This window comes from Physella acuta, unplaced genomic scaffold (genome assembly GCF_028476545.2).
Source record: "Physella acuta isolate Inbredline_101_S28 unplaced genomic scaffold, ASM2847654v3 ptg000332l, whole genome shotgun sequence".
Lineage (NCBI taxonomy): Eukaryota > Metazoa > Mollusca > Gastropoda > Physidae > Physella > Physella acuta.
The window spans coordinates 259090-279249 of record NW_026731851.1 but is presented as its reverse complement, the minus strand read 5'-3'; the positions used below and the strand labels follow the sequence as shown (position 1 = coordinate 279249).

The following is a 20160-nucleotide window of genomic DNA, read 5'->3' as shown; positions in this document are numbered from 1 at the left end:
TTATCAAGGTGAGTCACTGACCCCATCCTGGACCTTATCAAGGTGAGTTGTATGACCCCATCCTGGACCTTATCAAGGTGAGTCACTTACCCCATCCTGGACCTTATCAAGGTGATTCACTGACCCCATCCTGGACCTTATCAAGGTGAGTCACCCCATCCTGGACCTTATCAAGGTGAGTCAGTTACCCCATCCTGGACCTTATCAAGGTGATTCACTGACCCCATCCTGGACCTTATCAAGGTGAGTCACCCCATCCTGGACCTTATCAAGGTGAGTCAGTTACCCCATCCTGGAATTTATCAAGGTGAGTTAGTTACCCCATCCTGGACCTTATCAAGGTGAGTCACTGACCCCATCCTGGACCTTATCAAGGTGAGTCACTGACCCCATCCTGGACCTTAGTAATGTGAGTCCTTTAACCCATCCTGGACCTTATCAAGGTGAGTCACTTAACCCATCCTGGACCTTATCAAGGTGAGTCACTGACCCCATCCTGGATCTTATCAAGGTGAGTCACCCCATCCTGGACCTTATCAAGGTGAGTCACTGACCCCATCCTGGATCTTATCAAGGTGAGTCACCCCATCCTGGACCTTATCAAGGTGAGTTGTATGACCCCATCCTGGACCTTATCAAGGTGAGTTACTTACCCTATCCTGGACCTTATCAAGGTGAGTCCTTTAACCCATCCTGGACTTTATAAAAGTGAGTTTATGAGCCTCATTCTGGATCTTTAACAGTCTTATCCAACCCTGGACCTTGTGAAAGCAATCTACTGACCTAATCCAGGACCTTATCACGTAATGATTCAGTAACAAAATACTTTCCTTCTTGTTTATCTCCCAGGACTTGCCCACCCCTAGTACAGATGAAATCAAGACAAAGCTCCAGCAGACCAAATGGTCATCAGTGGTCAGTGACCCTGTGCCCATAGAGACATCCTGCACAGCCACACTGTCCACAGCTGTGAAGCACCAGAAGTTGGAGACAGGCAAGACAGGGCTAGAGAACCTGGGGAACACATGCTACATGAACAGTGTGCTGCAGGCCCTGTATATGTGTGACCAGTAAGTTGGGGGGAGGGGCTCGGTGGTACATGGGTGGGACAAGACAGGGCTAGAGAACCTGGGGAACACTTGCTACATGAACAGTGTGCTGCAGGCCCTGTATATGTGTGACCAGTAAGTTGGGGGGGGGGGGGGGGGGGCTCGGTGGTACATGGGTGGGACATGACAGGGCTAGAGAACCTGGGGAACACATGCTACATGAACAGTGTGCTGCAGGCCCTGTACATGTGTGACCAGTAAGTTGGGGGGGGGGGGCTCGGTGGTACATGGGTGGGACATGACAGGGCTAGAGAACCTGGGGAACACATGCTACATGAACAGTGTGCTGCAGGCACTGTATATGTGTGACCAGTAAGTTGGGGGGGGGGGGGCTCGGTGGTACATGGGTGGGACATGACAGGGCTAGAGAACCTGGGGAACACATGCTACATGAACAGTGTGCTGCAGGCCCTGTACATGTGTGACCAGTAAGTTGGGGGGGGGGGGCTCGGTGGTACATGGGTGGGACATGACAGGGCTAGAGAACCTGGGGAACACATGCTACATGAACAGTGTGCTGCAGGCACTGTATATGTGTGACCAGTAAGTTGGGGGGGGGGGGCTCGGTGGTACATGGGTGGGACATGACAGGGCTAGAGAACCTGGGGAACACATGCTACATGAACAGTGTGCTGCAGGCACTGTATATGTGTGACCAGTAAGTTGGGGGGGGGGGGGGGGGGCTCGGTGGTACATGGGTGGGACATAACAGGGCTAGAGAACCTGGGGAACACATGCTACATGAACAGTGTGCTGCAGGCCCTGTATATGTGTGACCAGTAAGTTGGGGGGGGGGGGGGGGCTCGGTGGTACATGGGTGGGACATGACAGGGCTAGAGAACCTGGGGAACACGTGCTACATGAACAGTGTGCTGCAGGCCCTGTATATGTGTGACCAGTAAGTTGGGGGGGGGGGGGGCTTGGTGGTACATGGGTGGGACATGACAGGGCTAGAGAACCTGGGGAACACGTGCTACATGAACAGTGTGCTGCAGGCCCTGTATATGTGTGACCAGTAAGTTGGGGGGGGGGGGCTTGGTGGTACATGGGTGGGACATGACAGGACTAGAGAACCTGGGAACACATGCTACATGAACAGTGTGCTGCAGGCCCTGTATATGTGTGACCAGTAAGTTGGGGGGGGGGGGCTCGGTGGGACATGGGTGGGACATGACAGGGCTAGAGAACCTGGGGAACACATGCTACATGAACAGTGTGCTGCAGGCCTTGTATATGTGTGACCAGTAAGTTGGGGGGAGGGGCTCGGTGGTACATGGGTGGGACATGACAGGGCTAGAGAACCTGGGGAACACTTGCTATATGAACAGTGTGCTGCAGGCCTTGTATATGTGTGACCAGTAAGTTGGGGGGGGGGGGGTGGGACATGACAGGGCTAGAGAACCTGGGGAACACGTGCTACATGAACAGTGTGCTGCAGGCCCTGTATATGTGTGACCAGTAAGTTGGGGGGGGAGGGGTGGACAGGATGGGTGGGACATGACAGGGCTAGAGAACCTGGGAACACATGCTACATGAACAGTGTGCTGCAGGCCCTGTATATGTGTGACCAGTAAGTTGGGGGGGGGGGGGGGGGCTTGGTGGTACATGGGTGGGATATATGGGACATATGTCACTGTGACATATGCATTAACTTTGATGTATTTAATGTCACTGTGACATATGTGTTAACTTTTATGTATTTAAGTTTGACACACCCCTTTCATGACATATGAACTGTGATATACAAAACTGTGACATATGCAAGTGACATACCAACTATAATCAACTATGACATGCTCAATAGTGATAAACTTGGCTAGCGACATCAACAGTATCACAGTTGGCACTACCTGAAAGAATGTGTACCTTAACATTGATGTAGTGAAGATGACACATTGAAAGCTTGGTATCTTGATTACCCACTGTACCATAACTAGACGTCTTTACCCCATACAACTTTGTCTAGCCTAAGTTTACTCATGTGTTGGCCTTGTACAGGTTCAGGAGAGGCATCTTGAACAAAGCACCATCAGGACGTGAGACCCTACTGGTCAAGCTCCAGCATGTCTTTGCCATGTTGAGTCAGTCCTCTGTAAGTTATGCAGCTTTTATTCAGTTTATCCAAATAATTTTTTTTTCACCTACTAATAAAAACTTTTTTTTTTAAATTTAACTCTTTGAGAATAGGAATAAATATTAATTTATTTGTTAATGCATTATTTATTTTAAACAATTATTTATTTAAACTTTTTTTCTTTTAAACATTTAACTCTATGAGAATAAGGAATAAATAATAATTTTCTGTAAATGCTGAATGTTTTTGGAAGACTTATTTATTTAAAAAAAAATGTAATGTTACCATGTTAGTAATTAATTAATTTTTTAAATGTGATTCCCCCAGCGCCCAGCCATTGCCCCAACCAAATTCCTGCAGGCGTCACGCCCGCCATGGTTCCAGCCTGGCCACCAGCAAGACTGTTCAGAGTTCCTCAAGTACCTCTTGGACCAGCTGCACGAGGATGAGAAGACAGCCAGCGCCAAAACCCTGATGAAAAGTCCATCCACTGGCTCCATGTCCAATGAGAATTTCAAAATGACAGATGGCTCCGTGGGTAAAGGGAGCAAGAAAGCCACGGTCATGCTGACGGCAATTAAAAAGATGACAGAGGAGGAGATGAATGGGGGTGGCAGCTCGGAGAGTGATAAACTTTCTCAGCAGCCCCCAACGCTTGTAGAGAACACTTTCCGCGGTAAAGTCCAAACCACCCTGAGGTGCCTGGCCTGCAAGCAGGAGTCCCAGAGGGTGGAGAGCTTCTCAGATATCCCCCTGGCGTTTCCAAACGCTTCCAAATCCTCCGACTACCCTCACAAGATTCTTGCGGGCGGGAGTGGCGTCCCCACGTCTAACAGCGTCCCCGAGAGCCCGCAGTCTGAGAAGAGCTTAGATTTTTCTTCTATGTCAGAGGGCAGCAAGGGTACCTTCACGTTGAATGATTTGATTTCCTTCTACCTGAAGCCAGAGATGCTGACTGGGGACAACAAGTACCACTGTGACAGCTGTGGGAAGCTTCAGGATGGGGAGAGGAGGATCCACATCCTCGAATCCCCGCAGTACCTCATCCTAACACTTCTCCGGTTTTCATACGACACTAAACTCCAAACCCGTACAAAGATCTTTCAGGATGTGCGTTACCCCCGTACGCTGGCTGTGCCGGTGTGTAAACCTGCGTCCTCCCCGACTGACTCTAAATCAAACCCATTAAAGCACCACACACGGGCTGGCAGTTTGTCTGGGATGCATTCAAGAAGCAATAGTTTAAAAAACCCAGTTCACTTGGCCAAGCTTGAGGGCATCGCCCAGAAGCTGGCGCCGTCATGCGAGGGCGTTAACCCCGGCTACCAGTTCTGTGATTTGTACGGCCTCTCCGCCGTCATCGTGCATTCGGGCGTGTCCTCGGAGTGTGGCCACTACTACTGCTACGCCCGCCACTCCCAGGCTGGTCAGATAGACTTGAGCCTGCTGGACAGGGCGGGGGAGGACTACGAGAACCTTGACCTTCTTCCAGACAAGTGGTACAACTTTAACGACAGCAGAGTGTCACATGCTCATTTTGAAACATTCAGGTCAGTACTTTTGGGGAGCTGGGTCACCCCCTTTGTTAATTGCTCCCCATTCATCACCACACCCCTTTCTCAACATTACCTCCCCCCTCCCTGTTGATTACAAAACATCCCTAAGGCTAACACTAAATTGCACCCCAACGGTAAGGTCAATGTTAAGTTTGTAGCTAGGGTTCAGGATAGGCATTCTGTACAATAACAAGCTAGTATCTAGTAACTACTGTAAAATTAGAATCCTAACATATAGCAAGAAAAGTGTTTAAAAAAGAGAATAATTTAAACTGGCGTTTTAATTTTGAAGATAATTTACTCTTCCATGCAATGGGCATAAGAAACATAAAGAGGGTTTTTGTCTGTTACACTGATTTGTCAATTGAACTATTTTAATTATTTCTCCAGACATTAAAATGGCCTATAGATAATTTAGTTACATTCTGTTATTGATTTACCTATGTTGTTGTCTTTCAAGTAATGTGACCAAAAGATTCTCCAAAGACACAGTGTATGTCCTGATATACCGTAAGATTGACACGGGTGGACAGAGCCTGGCTATTGTGTCAGACCCCATACTGAGGCCTGACTTGAGGGATGCTGTCGTCAAGGACAACGAAGCTTACCAGCTGGTCAGTGCTCATTTTTTTAACATTGTTTTTTACATAATGTCAACTATTTAAGTAATTTTCAGTGTAGATTCCACTAAAAAAGTGTTGTGTAACATAAGGTATAGCTTTTTCTTATGTATCTGTCTGACCTAAAATATTGTTGTCTTTTAATTTCATCGAAGAATAATTTTTTCCCACCAGGAACAAGAACAAGAGGCCAAAGCTATGGCCGAGCAAAGACGACGCTCCTCCTCTGCGTCGTCAACCTTCAGAAACTGGCGTGACGACGATGATGATGATGACCGAGGTGGGCGTGGCGGTCCCCCTGGGTGCGGGGACGGGTTCTGTGGTGGTCTGGATACATCTGGTTCCAGATTCGTCTTCTAAAAAAAAAAACTATTTCACCCCACAAACACTTGAGTGTAGCTGTATCTCCAGGACAGGTCTGGCCCTTCACGTTTAGATATCTTGTTCCCAGAATGTTCTAGAAGTTTATGACTGTGCCAGTACGGGTGTGAAGGGGAGCAGATGGTTACCAGAGACTCGTATGTTTGACAGAATTTACCTCCTGCCCAAGAGAGGCCTGTAAAATATTTAATCTACATAATACATGCCTAGAATTGTGTATGTGACATCTTATTCAGATGGTGCTCTTTTGTATATACTTTTTTTTTAAACTTTTAGCGTATGTTTTTAAATCAGTCTTTTTTTTTTTTCATTTAAATTTTTTAAAAATAGTTTTTAAATTTGGAAAGAAAATTTGTTGGAAAAATACATTTCTACTGTCTTAATGACTGGATCCAAAACAAATCAATAAGTTAAATATGCAAGATTTGGTTCATAATATGCAGTTAGTGACAAAACCTCTTGTAAATAGCAACTATTAAATGCAGTATAAATTTTCACATCATTAGTTTTTTAATAAAAATGTTTATAACCTTTTAAGTGTAAAGCTTTTGTTCTATGTATTATATTCATGTATTATTTGTTCATGTATACAATTTTCAGTTTTTTATTTTATTTAGAAATTTTTTTTATAAACTTTTGTTATTTTCTTATGTTGCATGTAAAACAATTTTGTTAAAATTGTGATTTGCATTTAAAACTTCAGAGGTCATACCCTAATTGCACCCAGTTCTCTTATGTCTGCTATCTAATTTATTTGTACATAATAATTTCCCTTGCCATTAACCCTTTCAGATTGAAAGCCCCACTGTATGGAGTGGTGTGGCAAGGGTTAATCTTAGTTTTCAGTATTTCTTGTTGCTTGTCTCATTTAAATATTTGTGGTATTTAAGAATAAGGATTTAGACTTATATCTGGTATATAAAATATATAAAATATATAAAATATAAGCGGTCATTCATTTATGACTTCAGTGGAGGTAGGAAAAGTCAGGGAAAAAATTTAGACTTCCGAGGAGGATTGTTTGGGGGGGGGGGGTGTCTTCTTGTGGATGTCAGCTTGATGAATTTAATTCACCTGCGTAAAAATGTGGACATTTAAAAGGCAGGGATTATGTTTAAAAACATTAAAACATCAGGTATTTAATAAATGATTTATATTTATAAAATTAGTACTTCAACTGTAAACGTGCAAGAAGGGAGACAGAGAGTTCATGAACTTTAGCAGGACATATGGCTTAATATAGGGCTGTATAGGACTAATGAAAAGAATCATTTTCAGTTTTCTTTCCATCAGTCTGCATCAGTTTTTGGTTGATATATGAGACATCATAAAAATTAAACAAGTGCTCACTATAATTATACATTTAAAAAATATTTAGTTTTTTAAAAGCATTCTTGATTCCATTTCTAGTACTGAATAACTGACATTACCAAATCAAAGAAATTATAATGTAAATGATTAGCATTGCAATGTACATATAAACCTGTTATGGAATTTGTATATTGAAAGTTTATCTTGAGAGGTTTTAAGTCTTTTAGGATGATCACAACAAGGAAGAGACAGAGGTAGGGGAGGGGGTGTACAATTCCAATTTTTGTGGATGTCATAATTGAATGACCCCTAATTATTTATTTCTTAATTGCTGTTATGTTTTTCATGTGATAATCAGCTAGTTAAACTTGGTCTGGTATTATAAAGGGTAAAATGTGTTTACAAGCAGAATTTGTTAAATAACTATATTGTATTAGTAATTTCCATTGATTAAATTATTCTAAATTATGAAATAAATTGGTTATTCCCCCCCCTTCCCCTTAAGGTAACCAGTTGCAATTACCAAACATTTCTTACTTATTTGGTGTATTGGTTGTCTGTGGAAGGGGAAGTTCAGGAATGTTACTCTTGGTGTAATGGTAGAAGTAGGGTCAGGAGTGTAAGTGTAATGGGAGGGGAGGGTCAGGAATGTTACTGTAGGTGTAATGGTAGAAGTAGGGTCAGGAGTGTAAGTGTAATGGGAAGGTTAGTAGTGTAATGGGAGGGTCGGGTCAGGAATGCTCTAGGTGTAATGGTAGAAATAGGGTCAGGAATGAAAGTGTAATGGGAGTAGTAGGGTCAGGAATATTACTGTAGGTGTAATGGTATCATTAGGATCATGAGTTAAAGTGTAATGGTAGGGGTAGGAGTGTAAGTGTAATGGGAGGGGAAGGGTCAGGAATGATACTTAAGTGTAATAGGAGTTATAGGGACATTTTTTGTTACTCTAGGTGTATTATGAGGGTGAGAGCCAGGAGTGTCTGGGGGGGGGGGGGGGTTATGGTCATGAGTGTAAGTGAAGTTGGAGGGGAAGGGTCAGGAATGATAATTAAGTGTAATAGGAGTTAGGCCTATAGGTACATATTTGTTACTCTAGGTGTATTAAGAGGGTAAGAGCCAGGAGTGTTTGGGAGGGTTATGGTCATGAGTGCACGTGAAATGGGAGTGGTATGTGCCAGGAGTGAGGTTGTTAAGTGCAAACAGTCCATACATATTAATGTATCATATAAAGTATGCCTAGGTAAAAAAAAAAAGTTTTTAAATAGGATCAGAATAATGATACATTTTTAATGAACAGTTTTTTAAGAATATTATTTTAATGTTTGTAATTAGTGAATATTTAAACAAATTATTGTAAAAAAAAGACACATAAATTGTACAATTTAAAATTGTTATTTGTACAGTTTTCAAGCTATTGCACTTTTTTTATATAAAAAACTGATATAATATCCTAGATTTTGTATTATTAATCAAATATTGAATAATGACATTGATAAAAGTATAAACTAAAACAAAAAGCAGTTGTACACAGAAATTATTTCCTTAACTTTAGATTAATCAACTGTGTTGATTCTTTAAGTTTTATGTTGAATGGTGTATTCCCATTAAAAGGTCTTGTACATTAACTGATGGCTTAAATGGCATGTCTACTTGAATTTATATGTGAAATGTCTAATTAAAATTGTTTGTTATGCATGAATAATTCAGATTTGTTATTTAAAATTTTAACATTTATCAGCAGAAAAGTGGAGCATAATTTTCTTTTATCTTAAAAGATTAAATCATTTTATTGCAAGTAAATTGCTACCCTACATTTTGAGAAATAATCATAAAAATTATATTGATATTAATAATTTAAAAAATCCTAGTTAATCATGCTTAGATTGCTACAATGTTTGCTGTAATTTTATGGAAAATTATATTTATTTTATATTTTTTTATTAATTTTATAATGTAAGTAAGTGAATTAACAATGAAACAGACAAGTTATCTAACCCTAATTTTTTCAGGTCCTTTCATAATGATCATTATTGGCCAAAAAAAAAATCTAAACATGGGTATCAACTGTTTTAAATGGCTTTCTAATTTTCTTTTTTATTAAAAAATTAACAAACAATTTTTATAGCTATAGCAGTGATCTTATAAAAATAAAATAACCTGTTTACTTTCTATTACCTTACATGGCTGTAGAAGAACGGATGGAAAACGTTGTGTATGGCTGATAGTTGTGTGCAATAAAAAAGTTGAACAGATCTAGTCTCTGCAGGGGCGTAGCGAGGGGGGGGGGTGCGGACCGCACCGGGTGACACCATTTAGGGGGGTGACACCAATGCAAAAAATAGCAAAATATATAGAGAAAAACTTGGGGGGGGGGGGGGGGTGCAAATCAAAAGAAGTGAGGGGGGGTGCAAATCGAAAACTTGAGGTGGGGGGTGCAAATCAAAAACTTGAAAGTTTGTCCCTGGGAAGGGGGGTGACACCATTAAGTGCTGCACCGGGTGACACCCGACATCGCTACGCCACTGAGTCTCTGTATTAGTTGAGTATTTAACCCAGAATTAAGACTAGGTTTTAGCGATCTATATACAAAGTCGGTATAAATTGAGTTTTTTATGCATATTGATTAAATGTATATTTTTTTCAGCATTTTTGTTCTGCGGCCACAGAAAACATTTTCACAGAACACAGTGTTCTTGTGTTTGTGTTCCATGGTAATTTTAATAATAGTATCATTTTATTAACAAAATGAAATGTTTTTTGTTTTGAAATATTTATCAAAATATAGTTTTTGTATTGTAATATTACTAATTTGGTGAATATACATTATAAAAGCAGTGTCTATCACTTAATCTGATTCATTGACCCTAAATTTTGATGAACTGTAATAATATATAGACGGGGAAATAATTTTTAAAATAATTTTAAAAACAAATTCTTAGTCAGATGTTTAATACATTTCATCATATGGGAAGCTACTCGTGTCCCATAGTGAAGAATTAAATAAACTGCTCTAGTTTGATGGTAATTTATTTTCATTCACATTACACGATTTTAATTTTTATTTGGTATAATCAGTTTGTTACTAACTTAAGTTTGTGCAAAAAGATTTTCACCAGACACATCACGTAAGTGGAGTGGTAACAGTACAGTATTAGGTTCACATTGACTAGAAGGGCAACCACTATTGGTCTCCATATGACACGAGCATCAGGGGACATAACCAAATTGATTTTTGTTCTTAAAAAATTCTGTTACTTAAAACAATAGTTTATCATTTGCCATTGATTCTGCTCCTGTTGTTATTCCATATATTTACCCCACTAATAATTTACATGTCTGTTAAGTAAAATAATATTTTTATTATTTTAATATAAAAGCCCACGCAAAATGTTATTTATTGATGTACATTACAACCAGTCCTGCAAGCCAGTTTGTTTATCATCATCTTCCAATAAAATAATTGGTCTTTACAATTACCTTGTGGAACAGTTTAACGAATTTTTTTTTGTTGTTGGGTCTGTGTTTTGACAAACTGAAGATTCACTTTTACCAATATTTATTCAATCTTTGACGGTTCATTACAGTAAAATGTTACTTTTTTGATCACCTGGTCTGGTGATTCGCTTCAGTTCAATGTGATTTATTGAGACGAACACCACTCTTTGATGGGAGGGTGTGGTCTTAAGTGGGTTCTTGTAGAACAACCCCCCCCCCCCCTCCCCCTCAGCTCTGATGGGTAAACGACTCAAGACAGAAAAAGTAAATGTGGTTGAGTATGGTATTGACCACACAATGCCGAAAGGGGTCATCCATAAATGACGTCACACTCGTAGGGGGGAGGGGGGTCCGTAATTTTGTGACGATGTGTGATGAGGGGGAGGGAGGGGGGGGGTTCAGATGTTGCGACGTCACATTTTTGCATTATAAAAAAGCAATGTTAGAAAACGAATTTTAGACGTTATTTTGCGTTTTAGATAACTGTTTTAATAAATTGTATTAGTTTAGACAAGATTTTGGAAAAATATCGATGTTTTAAAAAAATTCAACTGCAATTTTGAGGGGGGTTGTAGGTTGAGGTGTGACGTCATTTTAGGGGGGGGGGTCTGACTTTTTGTGACGACATGTGACGGAGGGGAGGGGGGGGGAGGTAAAAATCGTCCAAAAAAAGCGTGACCTCATTTATGGATGACCCCAAATATCTGCACACGTTTTAGCGTTTATAACTTATTTAGTTTTTAATATTTACACAATTAGCTGGCCGAAACATGGACTTAAACGCAGCTTTAAAATTTGAATTAAGCGTCAAATAGATAACGATGTTGAGAGAGCTGTAGAATGTGTTGAAGAAATCGGCGATCTCAAACATCAACGTCTCCACGTTGTCGTAGGCGGGGGTTTTCAGTTCCGGTACGCAGTGGTACACGGCAAGCACGGCGAAATTAGGACAGTTACACGCCGTCAGAAACAGGGCTAAAAATAGAACGATCTTCAGGAGTTTCCTTTCCCGTGACGTCAGTTGTGATGAGTCATAGTGCTTTCCGCGAAGATCGGTGTCTTTTTCGTAAATTTTCCGAACTCTGCTGGATACACGAAAGGCGTAAGTCATCCAGACGGCGCAGGCCACTATAATAATTTGACATATAACAGTCAACACTAAACTCTCCACCAAGTTGACAATTTTTTCCACTTCTGCTCTGTCCTCTGTTACAGTCCACCAGTCACGTGATTTTGTCTCATTATCTGTTGGCGCGTCCAGAACACCGAAATTAATTTTCTGTGTTGCGAAAATTGGGACGTGAATTAAAATATGACTGATGTAAATCAACGCTAAAACAAAAAGGCACCTGCACCTTGTGAATATTTCTCGGACTTTAAATGGAAAAACAACACAAAAACATCGTTCGACAGAAATCGTAGTCGTGATCCAACACGATATCAAATACGCGATGTATCGAATCCATGAAAATGCGTAAAATCGAAGAGCTAAAAAATCGATTGAGCTGTTCGGGAAGGCCATATGTGCGACATATAACCCGCACATAACGAGCTGCATGAAAGTTACACAACAGTCCGAGATGGACAGCACAAACAGGGCTGTACTCATGCTGTCTTTGAGGCCAAGTTTGCTGAAGATGACGAGGTTAATGACATTGCTGCATGCACCTATTAAGGCCACTGTCCCGTGGAGAATGATACCCAAACCAATTAAAATGTAATTAAGTATTTCGTCATTTATAACCAGATGTTCAGTAAACAAATCACCAATATCTAAACTGCCCGACATTGTATAAAGAATATGAATTTGTTGAAATCACAAAAATTTCTAAGAATTTTCCCAAATAAAAATTAAAGAAGCTAATTAAAAGTTTATTTAAAACGTTTGAATAAATCTGAAATCTGCTTTAGAAAAGAAATATTTAAATAAATCTGATAGATTTCGTACGATAAAAGTATTAAGATACATAGAACTCGTAAACTCTACGTTCAGATTGAAATATTTGAATAATATCAAACATGCACAAAGAGTTTGGTTTTAAAAGACGCATGATAAGGTACAACCACGACCAAAAAAGACGACGGATGATGACAAAATACTACAAGCAAATTCTGATGCATGTTTTGAAAGGGCTTTCTTTAAAGATGGCTGCGATTTATTTTGCTTTGGTTCTTTCTCCTAGTTGTTCAACGTAAAACTATTTAATTACACACTACACAAAGGGTTAATTAAGTGTTGTGGTATTACGATGGTTCTAAACCCACACAAAATTATATGCAATCTGGGTTTAATTAAATAATATCTAATGAAAAACTATTTTACCTAGACATTTAATTACGAAACATTGTATGAAATAAAAAGTACATCATCTATTGATTGAAGCAATAATTATGGTGTAAACACCGGTTATTAAAGTCTGATAGATGAGTTTTTTTTGTAGTGAGGGTGTGTGCACATAAAATTACTGGTTAAGGTTTACTTGATGCAAATTAAACCCTTCTTTGCTTTACCGTATTTTTGTTTTTAAAGTTAGTTATTAGATCTTTGTCATGATAGACCCACAACAATCGATATTAAAAATCTATTTTAATTGCGGTTTTTATTAGTAAACAGCGATGTTTAGATTCGATTCGTTTTTGTATCCATCTGTAAGAATAGTTGTAGAGCTTTTTGCCTACTTCTTTCATCAGTCAACGACAGTGGTCTATTAAAATTTGGGATTTTCAGTTCTCTAGTAAAACAAACATTATGTCAAGTGATATTTTAATAATAATATTTTGTGGTTTATTTCTTTTCAACAGCGAGGAAAACATTCCCAATAGGCTTACACAGTTGTATGTAAACAGTTTCTAACAAGGACTTAGGAACAGTTTTTTTGTGAATTTGTCAACCCCAGCAAACGTACACTTGCTAGACTCCAAACAAAAGTATACTTGTTCAACTCCAGACAAAAGTATTCTTGTTCAACTCCAAACAAAAGTATACTTGTTCAACTCCAGACAAAAGTATACTTGTTCAACTCCAAACAAAAGTATACTTGTTCAACTCTAAACAAAAGTATACTACCTCAAATGTAAATAAAAGTATACTTGTTCAACTCTAGACAAAAGTATACGTGTTCAACTCCAGACAAAAGTATACTTGTTCAACTCCAGACAAAAGTATACTTGTTCAACTCCAGACAAAAGTATACTTGTTCAACTCCAGACAAAAGTATACTTGTTCAACTCCAGGCAAAAGTATACTTGTTCAACTCCAGACAAAAGTATACTTGTTCAACTCCAGACAAAAGTATACTTGTTCAACTCCAGACAAAAGTATACTTGTTCAACTCCAGACAAAAGTATACTTGTTCAACTCCAGACAAAAGTATACTTGTTCAACTCCAGACAAAAGTATACTTGCTCCACTTTTCATTCCATAACTAAGAAATATCATAGAGCTGACCTAGTACTTTTCATTAAATATACTTTTTATATATTTTGAAAATTAATAATTCATAGTGTAGACAGATTAGTGGTAGGAAGCACCCTGTGGTTCCAGATAAATTAATTTTACTTATCCAATAAGAATACCACTAATGCCCAAATGATAGACTACTCAATAGCAAATTGTTAGAAACATATGAGGTACATATTGCAATGAGACAATCGTACTTGGTTAACTGGGTGACTGAGTAATGACAAAAAGAAATCAACTTAAATGATAAAACAGACACAATAACTGGGAGAATTGGATTTTGCTGGTGAGCTCTGCCTTCTCGCCTACAGTCAACAATAAAAGCATTAAAGCGTACTAGTTGAATGGGCAGAAAAAAGTTTTAACGATAATGTTGCCGACCGAGATGTTGTGAAATGAATCAGCTTCTATGTGATGCTTTTAGAAAACAAATGTGGAATTCAATAAAAGCGTTGTCAAGAAAAACTAAGTATCTTTTTCTATATGGCTCTGTAACAGACAGTGGAGAGCGAAATAAAAGAAACAAAAAAGTGGTGAATAGGGCACACTATCCGAGAGTTAAAATCTCCAGTAGGCGGGTGCTGGTGTAGAATCCACGGGGAAAGAGGAACAGGGGAGTAGCGAGGGGGGCGGGGGGTGCGGACCGCACCGGGTGACACCATTTAAGGGGGTGACACCAAGGCAAAAAAAAAGCAAAATATAGGGAGAAAAACTTGAAGGGGGGGGGGTGCAAATCGAAAACTTGGGGGGGGGGGGTTGCAAATCGAAAGTTTGAGGTGGGGGGGGGGTGCGAATCGGAAAATTGAGGGGTTTATCCCCGGGAAGGGTCGCAACGCCTCTGGGGAGGGGGGTGACACCATTAAGTGCCGCACCGGGTGACACCCGACCTCGCTACGCCACTGAAGAGGAATAATGGGGGTGGGGGATGGGGAAGACCTACAAAAAAGCCATTAAGAAAATAGAAATCACGAAAGAAAGAGAAAGAGGGTAGGATTATCAGGTTTGAGTTTTGAAAAAAAAATAACAAGTTAGTCGACGAAGTCTACTATAAGCCTATGCTCCCAAGGAAAACGGAGGGGGGGGAGAAGAAAAAGGCATAGAGGATGGTTCGTAGAAGTTGCAATCTAATTTGGCTAATTTTTTAATTGTGTCTATAGAATACTTTCCAAAAATAGCAGATTATAGTTTCGGATCATCAGTTAGGTTGCTCAAAGTAACAAATCAGTAGCAGTCTCCGTGTTGTAGTGTGGTCAGAAGTTGTACCACGTTTACCAGGCCTAGTGATATCTAGTATGATAGAATTGTAGTGTTAACGCGTGGTTGTTAAAGTAGCATTCGAACACCAAACTTTTCGACACAAGTTACTAATTTTATGGTAAAATTGTTTATCTACAGTGATTTATACAGTGATTTATAATTTTTATTTAATTAGATGTTAAATTAATCATTAGAAGTTAATTAAACCGTTTCGAAACTAACGTGTGATAACAAGATTATATACTAGCTATGATTAGATCAGCTAATCGTGGAGGGTGGTTTATTTTGTCACGTTTGGCTGATTTCTCACCAGTGGCGTCGCTAGGTCGTGTGTAACCCGGTGCGGCACTTCATGGTGTTACCCCCCCCCCCCCCACTCCAAAAAAACAAAACAAAAAAAAAACAAAGTGTATATATGTGTGTGTGTGTGTCAGCATATAGAGTCCTATCATTTAAATATATGCCACATACGCGTACATGTATGTGTATAAGCTTTAATCGCTGCAGACTTAATAGTAACGATGTTTATCTTTAGTCTGCTACATCCTACTGTATTATTAACATTATTATTTTTTATTCTATATAGTTATCATGTTTAAGTCATGGTGTCACCCTATCTTCTTGTAATAATTGTCAATTTATAATTAAAAGACTATGTAACTTTAATTAATCATTAATTGAACTGGCAAAAGGCAGTTTTCTTCTGTACATTTTTCAATTTTTTTGCCATGGTGTCACCCGGTGCGGTCCGCACCCCCCGCCCTCGCTACGCCTCTGGTGTCAGCCAAACTCATCAAACCATTTTAAAAGATAAAATTAATACGGAATAAAGAAATTTAAAGGCAGTGTTACATTTCAAGGCTTTGCATACCACCCTACCCGCGTGTAAATAATCCTTCATGTCATATGTAATAGATTGAAATAATTGTGAGGTCAAGGGAACTCACTCTCTGTATTAGTATTATATTTATATTGTTATCTTGAGTGATGTCCCTTACATGTTGTTATCTATATATAGTGGTCTCTGGCCACTTGCTCTCTCTCTCTTTGCAACATGGCGTCTGTACATAATAAAGGCTGTTAATAACCAACGCGGCTTCTCGTCAGTCATGACAATCCACTTTTTGGCGACGAAGGATAAACATCTACTAGAAAGAGCACCTACTTACGCAAAAAAGAGGTTTGCTAGAGCTTATTAGCTAATTATTTCTAGAATTATGGCGCTGTATGGCCAAATAAAAGAATTTGATGCAAATGATGAAATCATTCAAGATTACCTAGAGAGGTTAAGCTTTTACCTAGAAGCTAACGACGTGACGATAGAAGCCAAAAAGAGAGCTGTTTTGTTAACAGTCATAGGGCCTCAACAATTCAGGCTACTAAAGGACTTATGCGCACCAGCTAGTCCAGATACCAAGAGCTTTAACGAGCTGAGCAAATTGCTAACAGACCACCATGCGCCCACCCCATCAAAGTTTCTATGTCGAGCTAGATTTGACAGTAGGACTCGTCAACCAAACGAGTCAATAACAGAATATGTTGCTGCTTTACGTCATTTAAGTGAATTTTGTGAATTCGGCGATACGCTGTCTGACAGACTATGTGAAAAGTTCGTGACAGGTGTAAACAGCCCTGATATTCAAAGAAAGTTGCTGCTCGAGTCAGATCTAAAATTGGAAAAAGCAATACAACTTGCAACTTCAATCCAGCGGTCATCAGATGCGGCGAGATCTTTAGCACCTTCAGAGATCCATGCAGTAAACAGCAGGTTAGTCAATAAACATAGCATTCCAATTTATGCTAAACAGCCTGCTCGTTCAAATCCTAGATCTAAATCTAGTAATAACTATCAAAAATGTCATCGATGCAAAGGTCCCCATGCATCTCATCGGTGCAAGTTCAAGTCTGCAACTTGTTATAAGTGCAGTAAGCAAGGTCACATTGCTAAGGCCTGCTTTGCAAAGTCTTCGTCTGTTGCTAAATCTAGCCAGTCAAGACAGTACCGCAACCAAAAGCAGCACTATGTTAACTCTCACCAAGACTACCTAACCCAACCAATGAACCACTCTACCTGTGAAAATTCTCAAACTGATTCGCAGCCGGATTTCAGCCTGTTCTCTGTGAAATCAATAAGTCATGCTCCCATCAATGTACAAGTTAATATCAACGGTAAGAGCATCAGCTTCCAACTTGACACTGGAGCATCACTAACAGTCATAACAAAGAAAGATTTTGACGCTGTCACAGGAGGATCAGTGTCTCTACAGCCGTGTCACAAGTGTCTAACAACATACACTGGTGACAATGTTCCGGTAATAGGAGAGTGTATGGTTCATGTAAGTTATAATGGTCAAAGTGTTAAACTTCCTCTTCTTGTGGTGGAAGGAAATGGACCGCCATTACTAGGTAGGAACTGGTTAAGTGATCTTAAGTTAAATTGGGAGAGTATTTGTTCATTGAAGAATGTAAAAGAATCTAGTCTTACTTCACTAGATAAAGTAATATCTGAAAATAAATGTGTTTTTAGTAATCCAGGATTACTAAATGATAGAACAGTGAAGTTAAGCATTAAAGACACAAATCCAAGATACTGCAAAGCTAGAGTTCCACCTTATGCAATGAGGAATAAAATTGAAAATGAGCTAAGTAGATTGGAATCTAATGGCATTATAAAGAAGGTAGACTATTCCGATTGGGCGACACCCATTGTGCCAGTGTTAAAGAAGGATGGTTCTATAAGAATTTGTGGAGATTATAAAACTACACTGAATAAGCAAATAGAGCTAAATAGGTACCCTATACCTAACATTGAGGAAATTTCTTTGAATTTGGCAGGAGGAGACAAATTCACTGAATTAGACTTTAGTCATGCTTACACTCAACTAGAACTGCATCCAGATTCAAAAGTCTATACGACAATAAACACACATAAAGGACTCTACCAATATGAAAGACTATGTTTTGGCATATCATCTAGCCCTGGAATTTTCCAAGCTGTCATGGACAGTATTTTTAAGGACATTCCAAATGTTTGTGTTTACTTTGACAATGTGTACATAACTGGTAAGAATGACACTGAACATCTTAAAACACTAGATAAAGTCTTGAAAATTGTTGGTGAAAAAGGTTTAAAGATAAACAAAGATAAATGTCAATTCATGCTGACAGAAATTAGTTTTCTTGGATATATATTGAGCAAACAAGGCATCAGACCTCAACCTGAGAAAACAAAAGCCATTAAAGAAGCTACCAAACCTGAAAATACCCAACAACTAAGAGCTTTTTTGGGCTTGATAAATTACTATGCAAAGTTCATATGAAATCTGTCTGGTAAACTATCACCACTGTACAAGCTGCTACAGAAAAATGCAACTTGGCACTGGGGTAAACAACAAGAAGCTGCTTTTAATACAGCAAAAGAGGCTTTGTCTGCTGACACCTTACTAACTCACTATGACCCAGGGAAAAGACTTGTATTGACATGTGATGCTTCACCAGATGGTGTAGGAGCAGTCTTGTCCCACATGGATGAGAAGGGTGACAGACCCATTGCTTTTGCCAGTAGATCTTTGAACCAGGCTGAGAAAAATTATTCTCAGTTAGATAGGGAAGGCTTAGGCATCATTTTTGGTGTTAAGAAATTTCATAAGTTTCTGTTTGGTAGGAAGTTCACCATCTTTACAGATCATAAACCATTGCTAGGTTTATTTGGAGAAAACAAAACCCTACCTGAGCATGCCTCACCAAGAATTCAAAGATGGGCTATCACACTGACTGCATACAATTATGAATTGAAATACAAACCTGGATCTGAGAATAGTGCAGATAGTCTTAGTAGATTACCTTTAAAAAACCAAAGCCTGAGCTATGTACCAGAAGATGTATTTGTTCTCTTCACTATCATGGATAACTCCAATATAAATGTGAATGATATTAAAAGAGAAACACAAAAAGATGAGTGCTTAATAAAAGTATATGAGTACTGAAAGAATGGTTGGCCTGAAGAGTCTGTGAATGATGACTTAAGGCCATATTAAATAAGAAATAAAAACCTTTGTGAAGATAATATAAAAGATGGAGAAGATGCAGTCCATTATCAGTCAGAGTTGCCTAAACAAAGTATTTGTAACTTAATAAATGATTATGGTGATATGGCAATTTCAAATGCTTTAAGTAAGAAGGAATGTGATCATCAAACAACTTTGCTAACATCATTAGCACTTACAGAAACTAAAAGGGTAACATCAAAAGAAAAAAAAGATTTTTGCCATTTAATACTTTCAGATGCCAATTCAAAAATAGTTCCATTAAATCATGACAACACATGCATTGAAAGAGAATTTGGTGTTAATAAGAATGTGTATCTAAGAAATTATGGGAGAAAGGAAAAATGGATACCAGGTCAAATTGTTCAATGTACAGGACCTGTGCCTTATAAAGTTAAAAATAACTTGTGCAGATAATAAGTGTGAATCTGCCAATCCCACCAAATCTGAACAGTTCACACCAACTCAGTTTGTTCCACAACCAAGTTCTGTTGATATGAGTGAACCAAGTTGTCTGGAGTCAGAAAATGTAAATTCTGGAGTTAATGATTTAAATCCTAGACCTCCTGAGATAGAGAATCCAGATGGTCAGAATCTTGAGTCACCAAATCAAAAGCCACTGAGAAGGTCAAGCAGGACAATCAAGGTCCCAAATAAGTTAGACCTATGATTTTAAAGGTCAAAAGGACTTTGACATCATTGTTTTGTATTTTGATTATGTTGTAGCATATTGTGCATTGTTTGCAAGGATGTAATCTACCATAGTGTTCATGTTACAATATAATTGGTGATTTTAGGATACTATCAATTGTTCTATTGAGAGATGTGTTATTGTGTTCTAAGGGTAAAGG

The 20160-nt window shown here is 39.1% G+C and overlaps 1 protein-coding gene across 7 annotated transcripts in view; it reads left to right on the top strand.

Moving 5' to 3' along the window:
• Window positions 1-8033, top strand: part of LOC131940810 (ubiquitin carboxyl-terminal hydrolase 38) — a 58311-nt gene extending 50278 nt beyond the window's left edge. For 6 of the 7 annotated variants that reach the window (XM_059299644.1, XM_059299645.1, XM_059299642.1 and 3 more), the window contains exons 10-14: window positions 850-1070; window positions 3108-3201; window positions 3511-4733; window positions 5200-5353; window positions 5534-8033. In XM_059299644.1, coding sequence (XP_059155627.1) covers window positions 850-1070; window positions 3108-3201; window positions 3511-4733; window positions 5200-5353; window positions 5534-5719 — 1878 coding nt within the window. In that variant the 3' untranslated portion in view covers window positions 5720-8033. The remainder of the gene's footprint in view (window positions 1-849; window positions 1071-3107; window positions 3202-3510; window positions 4734-5199; window positions 5354-5533) is intronic. The other variant, XR_009386582.1, reaches the window with a different exon arrangement.
• Window positions 8034-20160: the final 12127 nt, after the last annotated feature.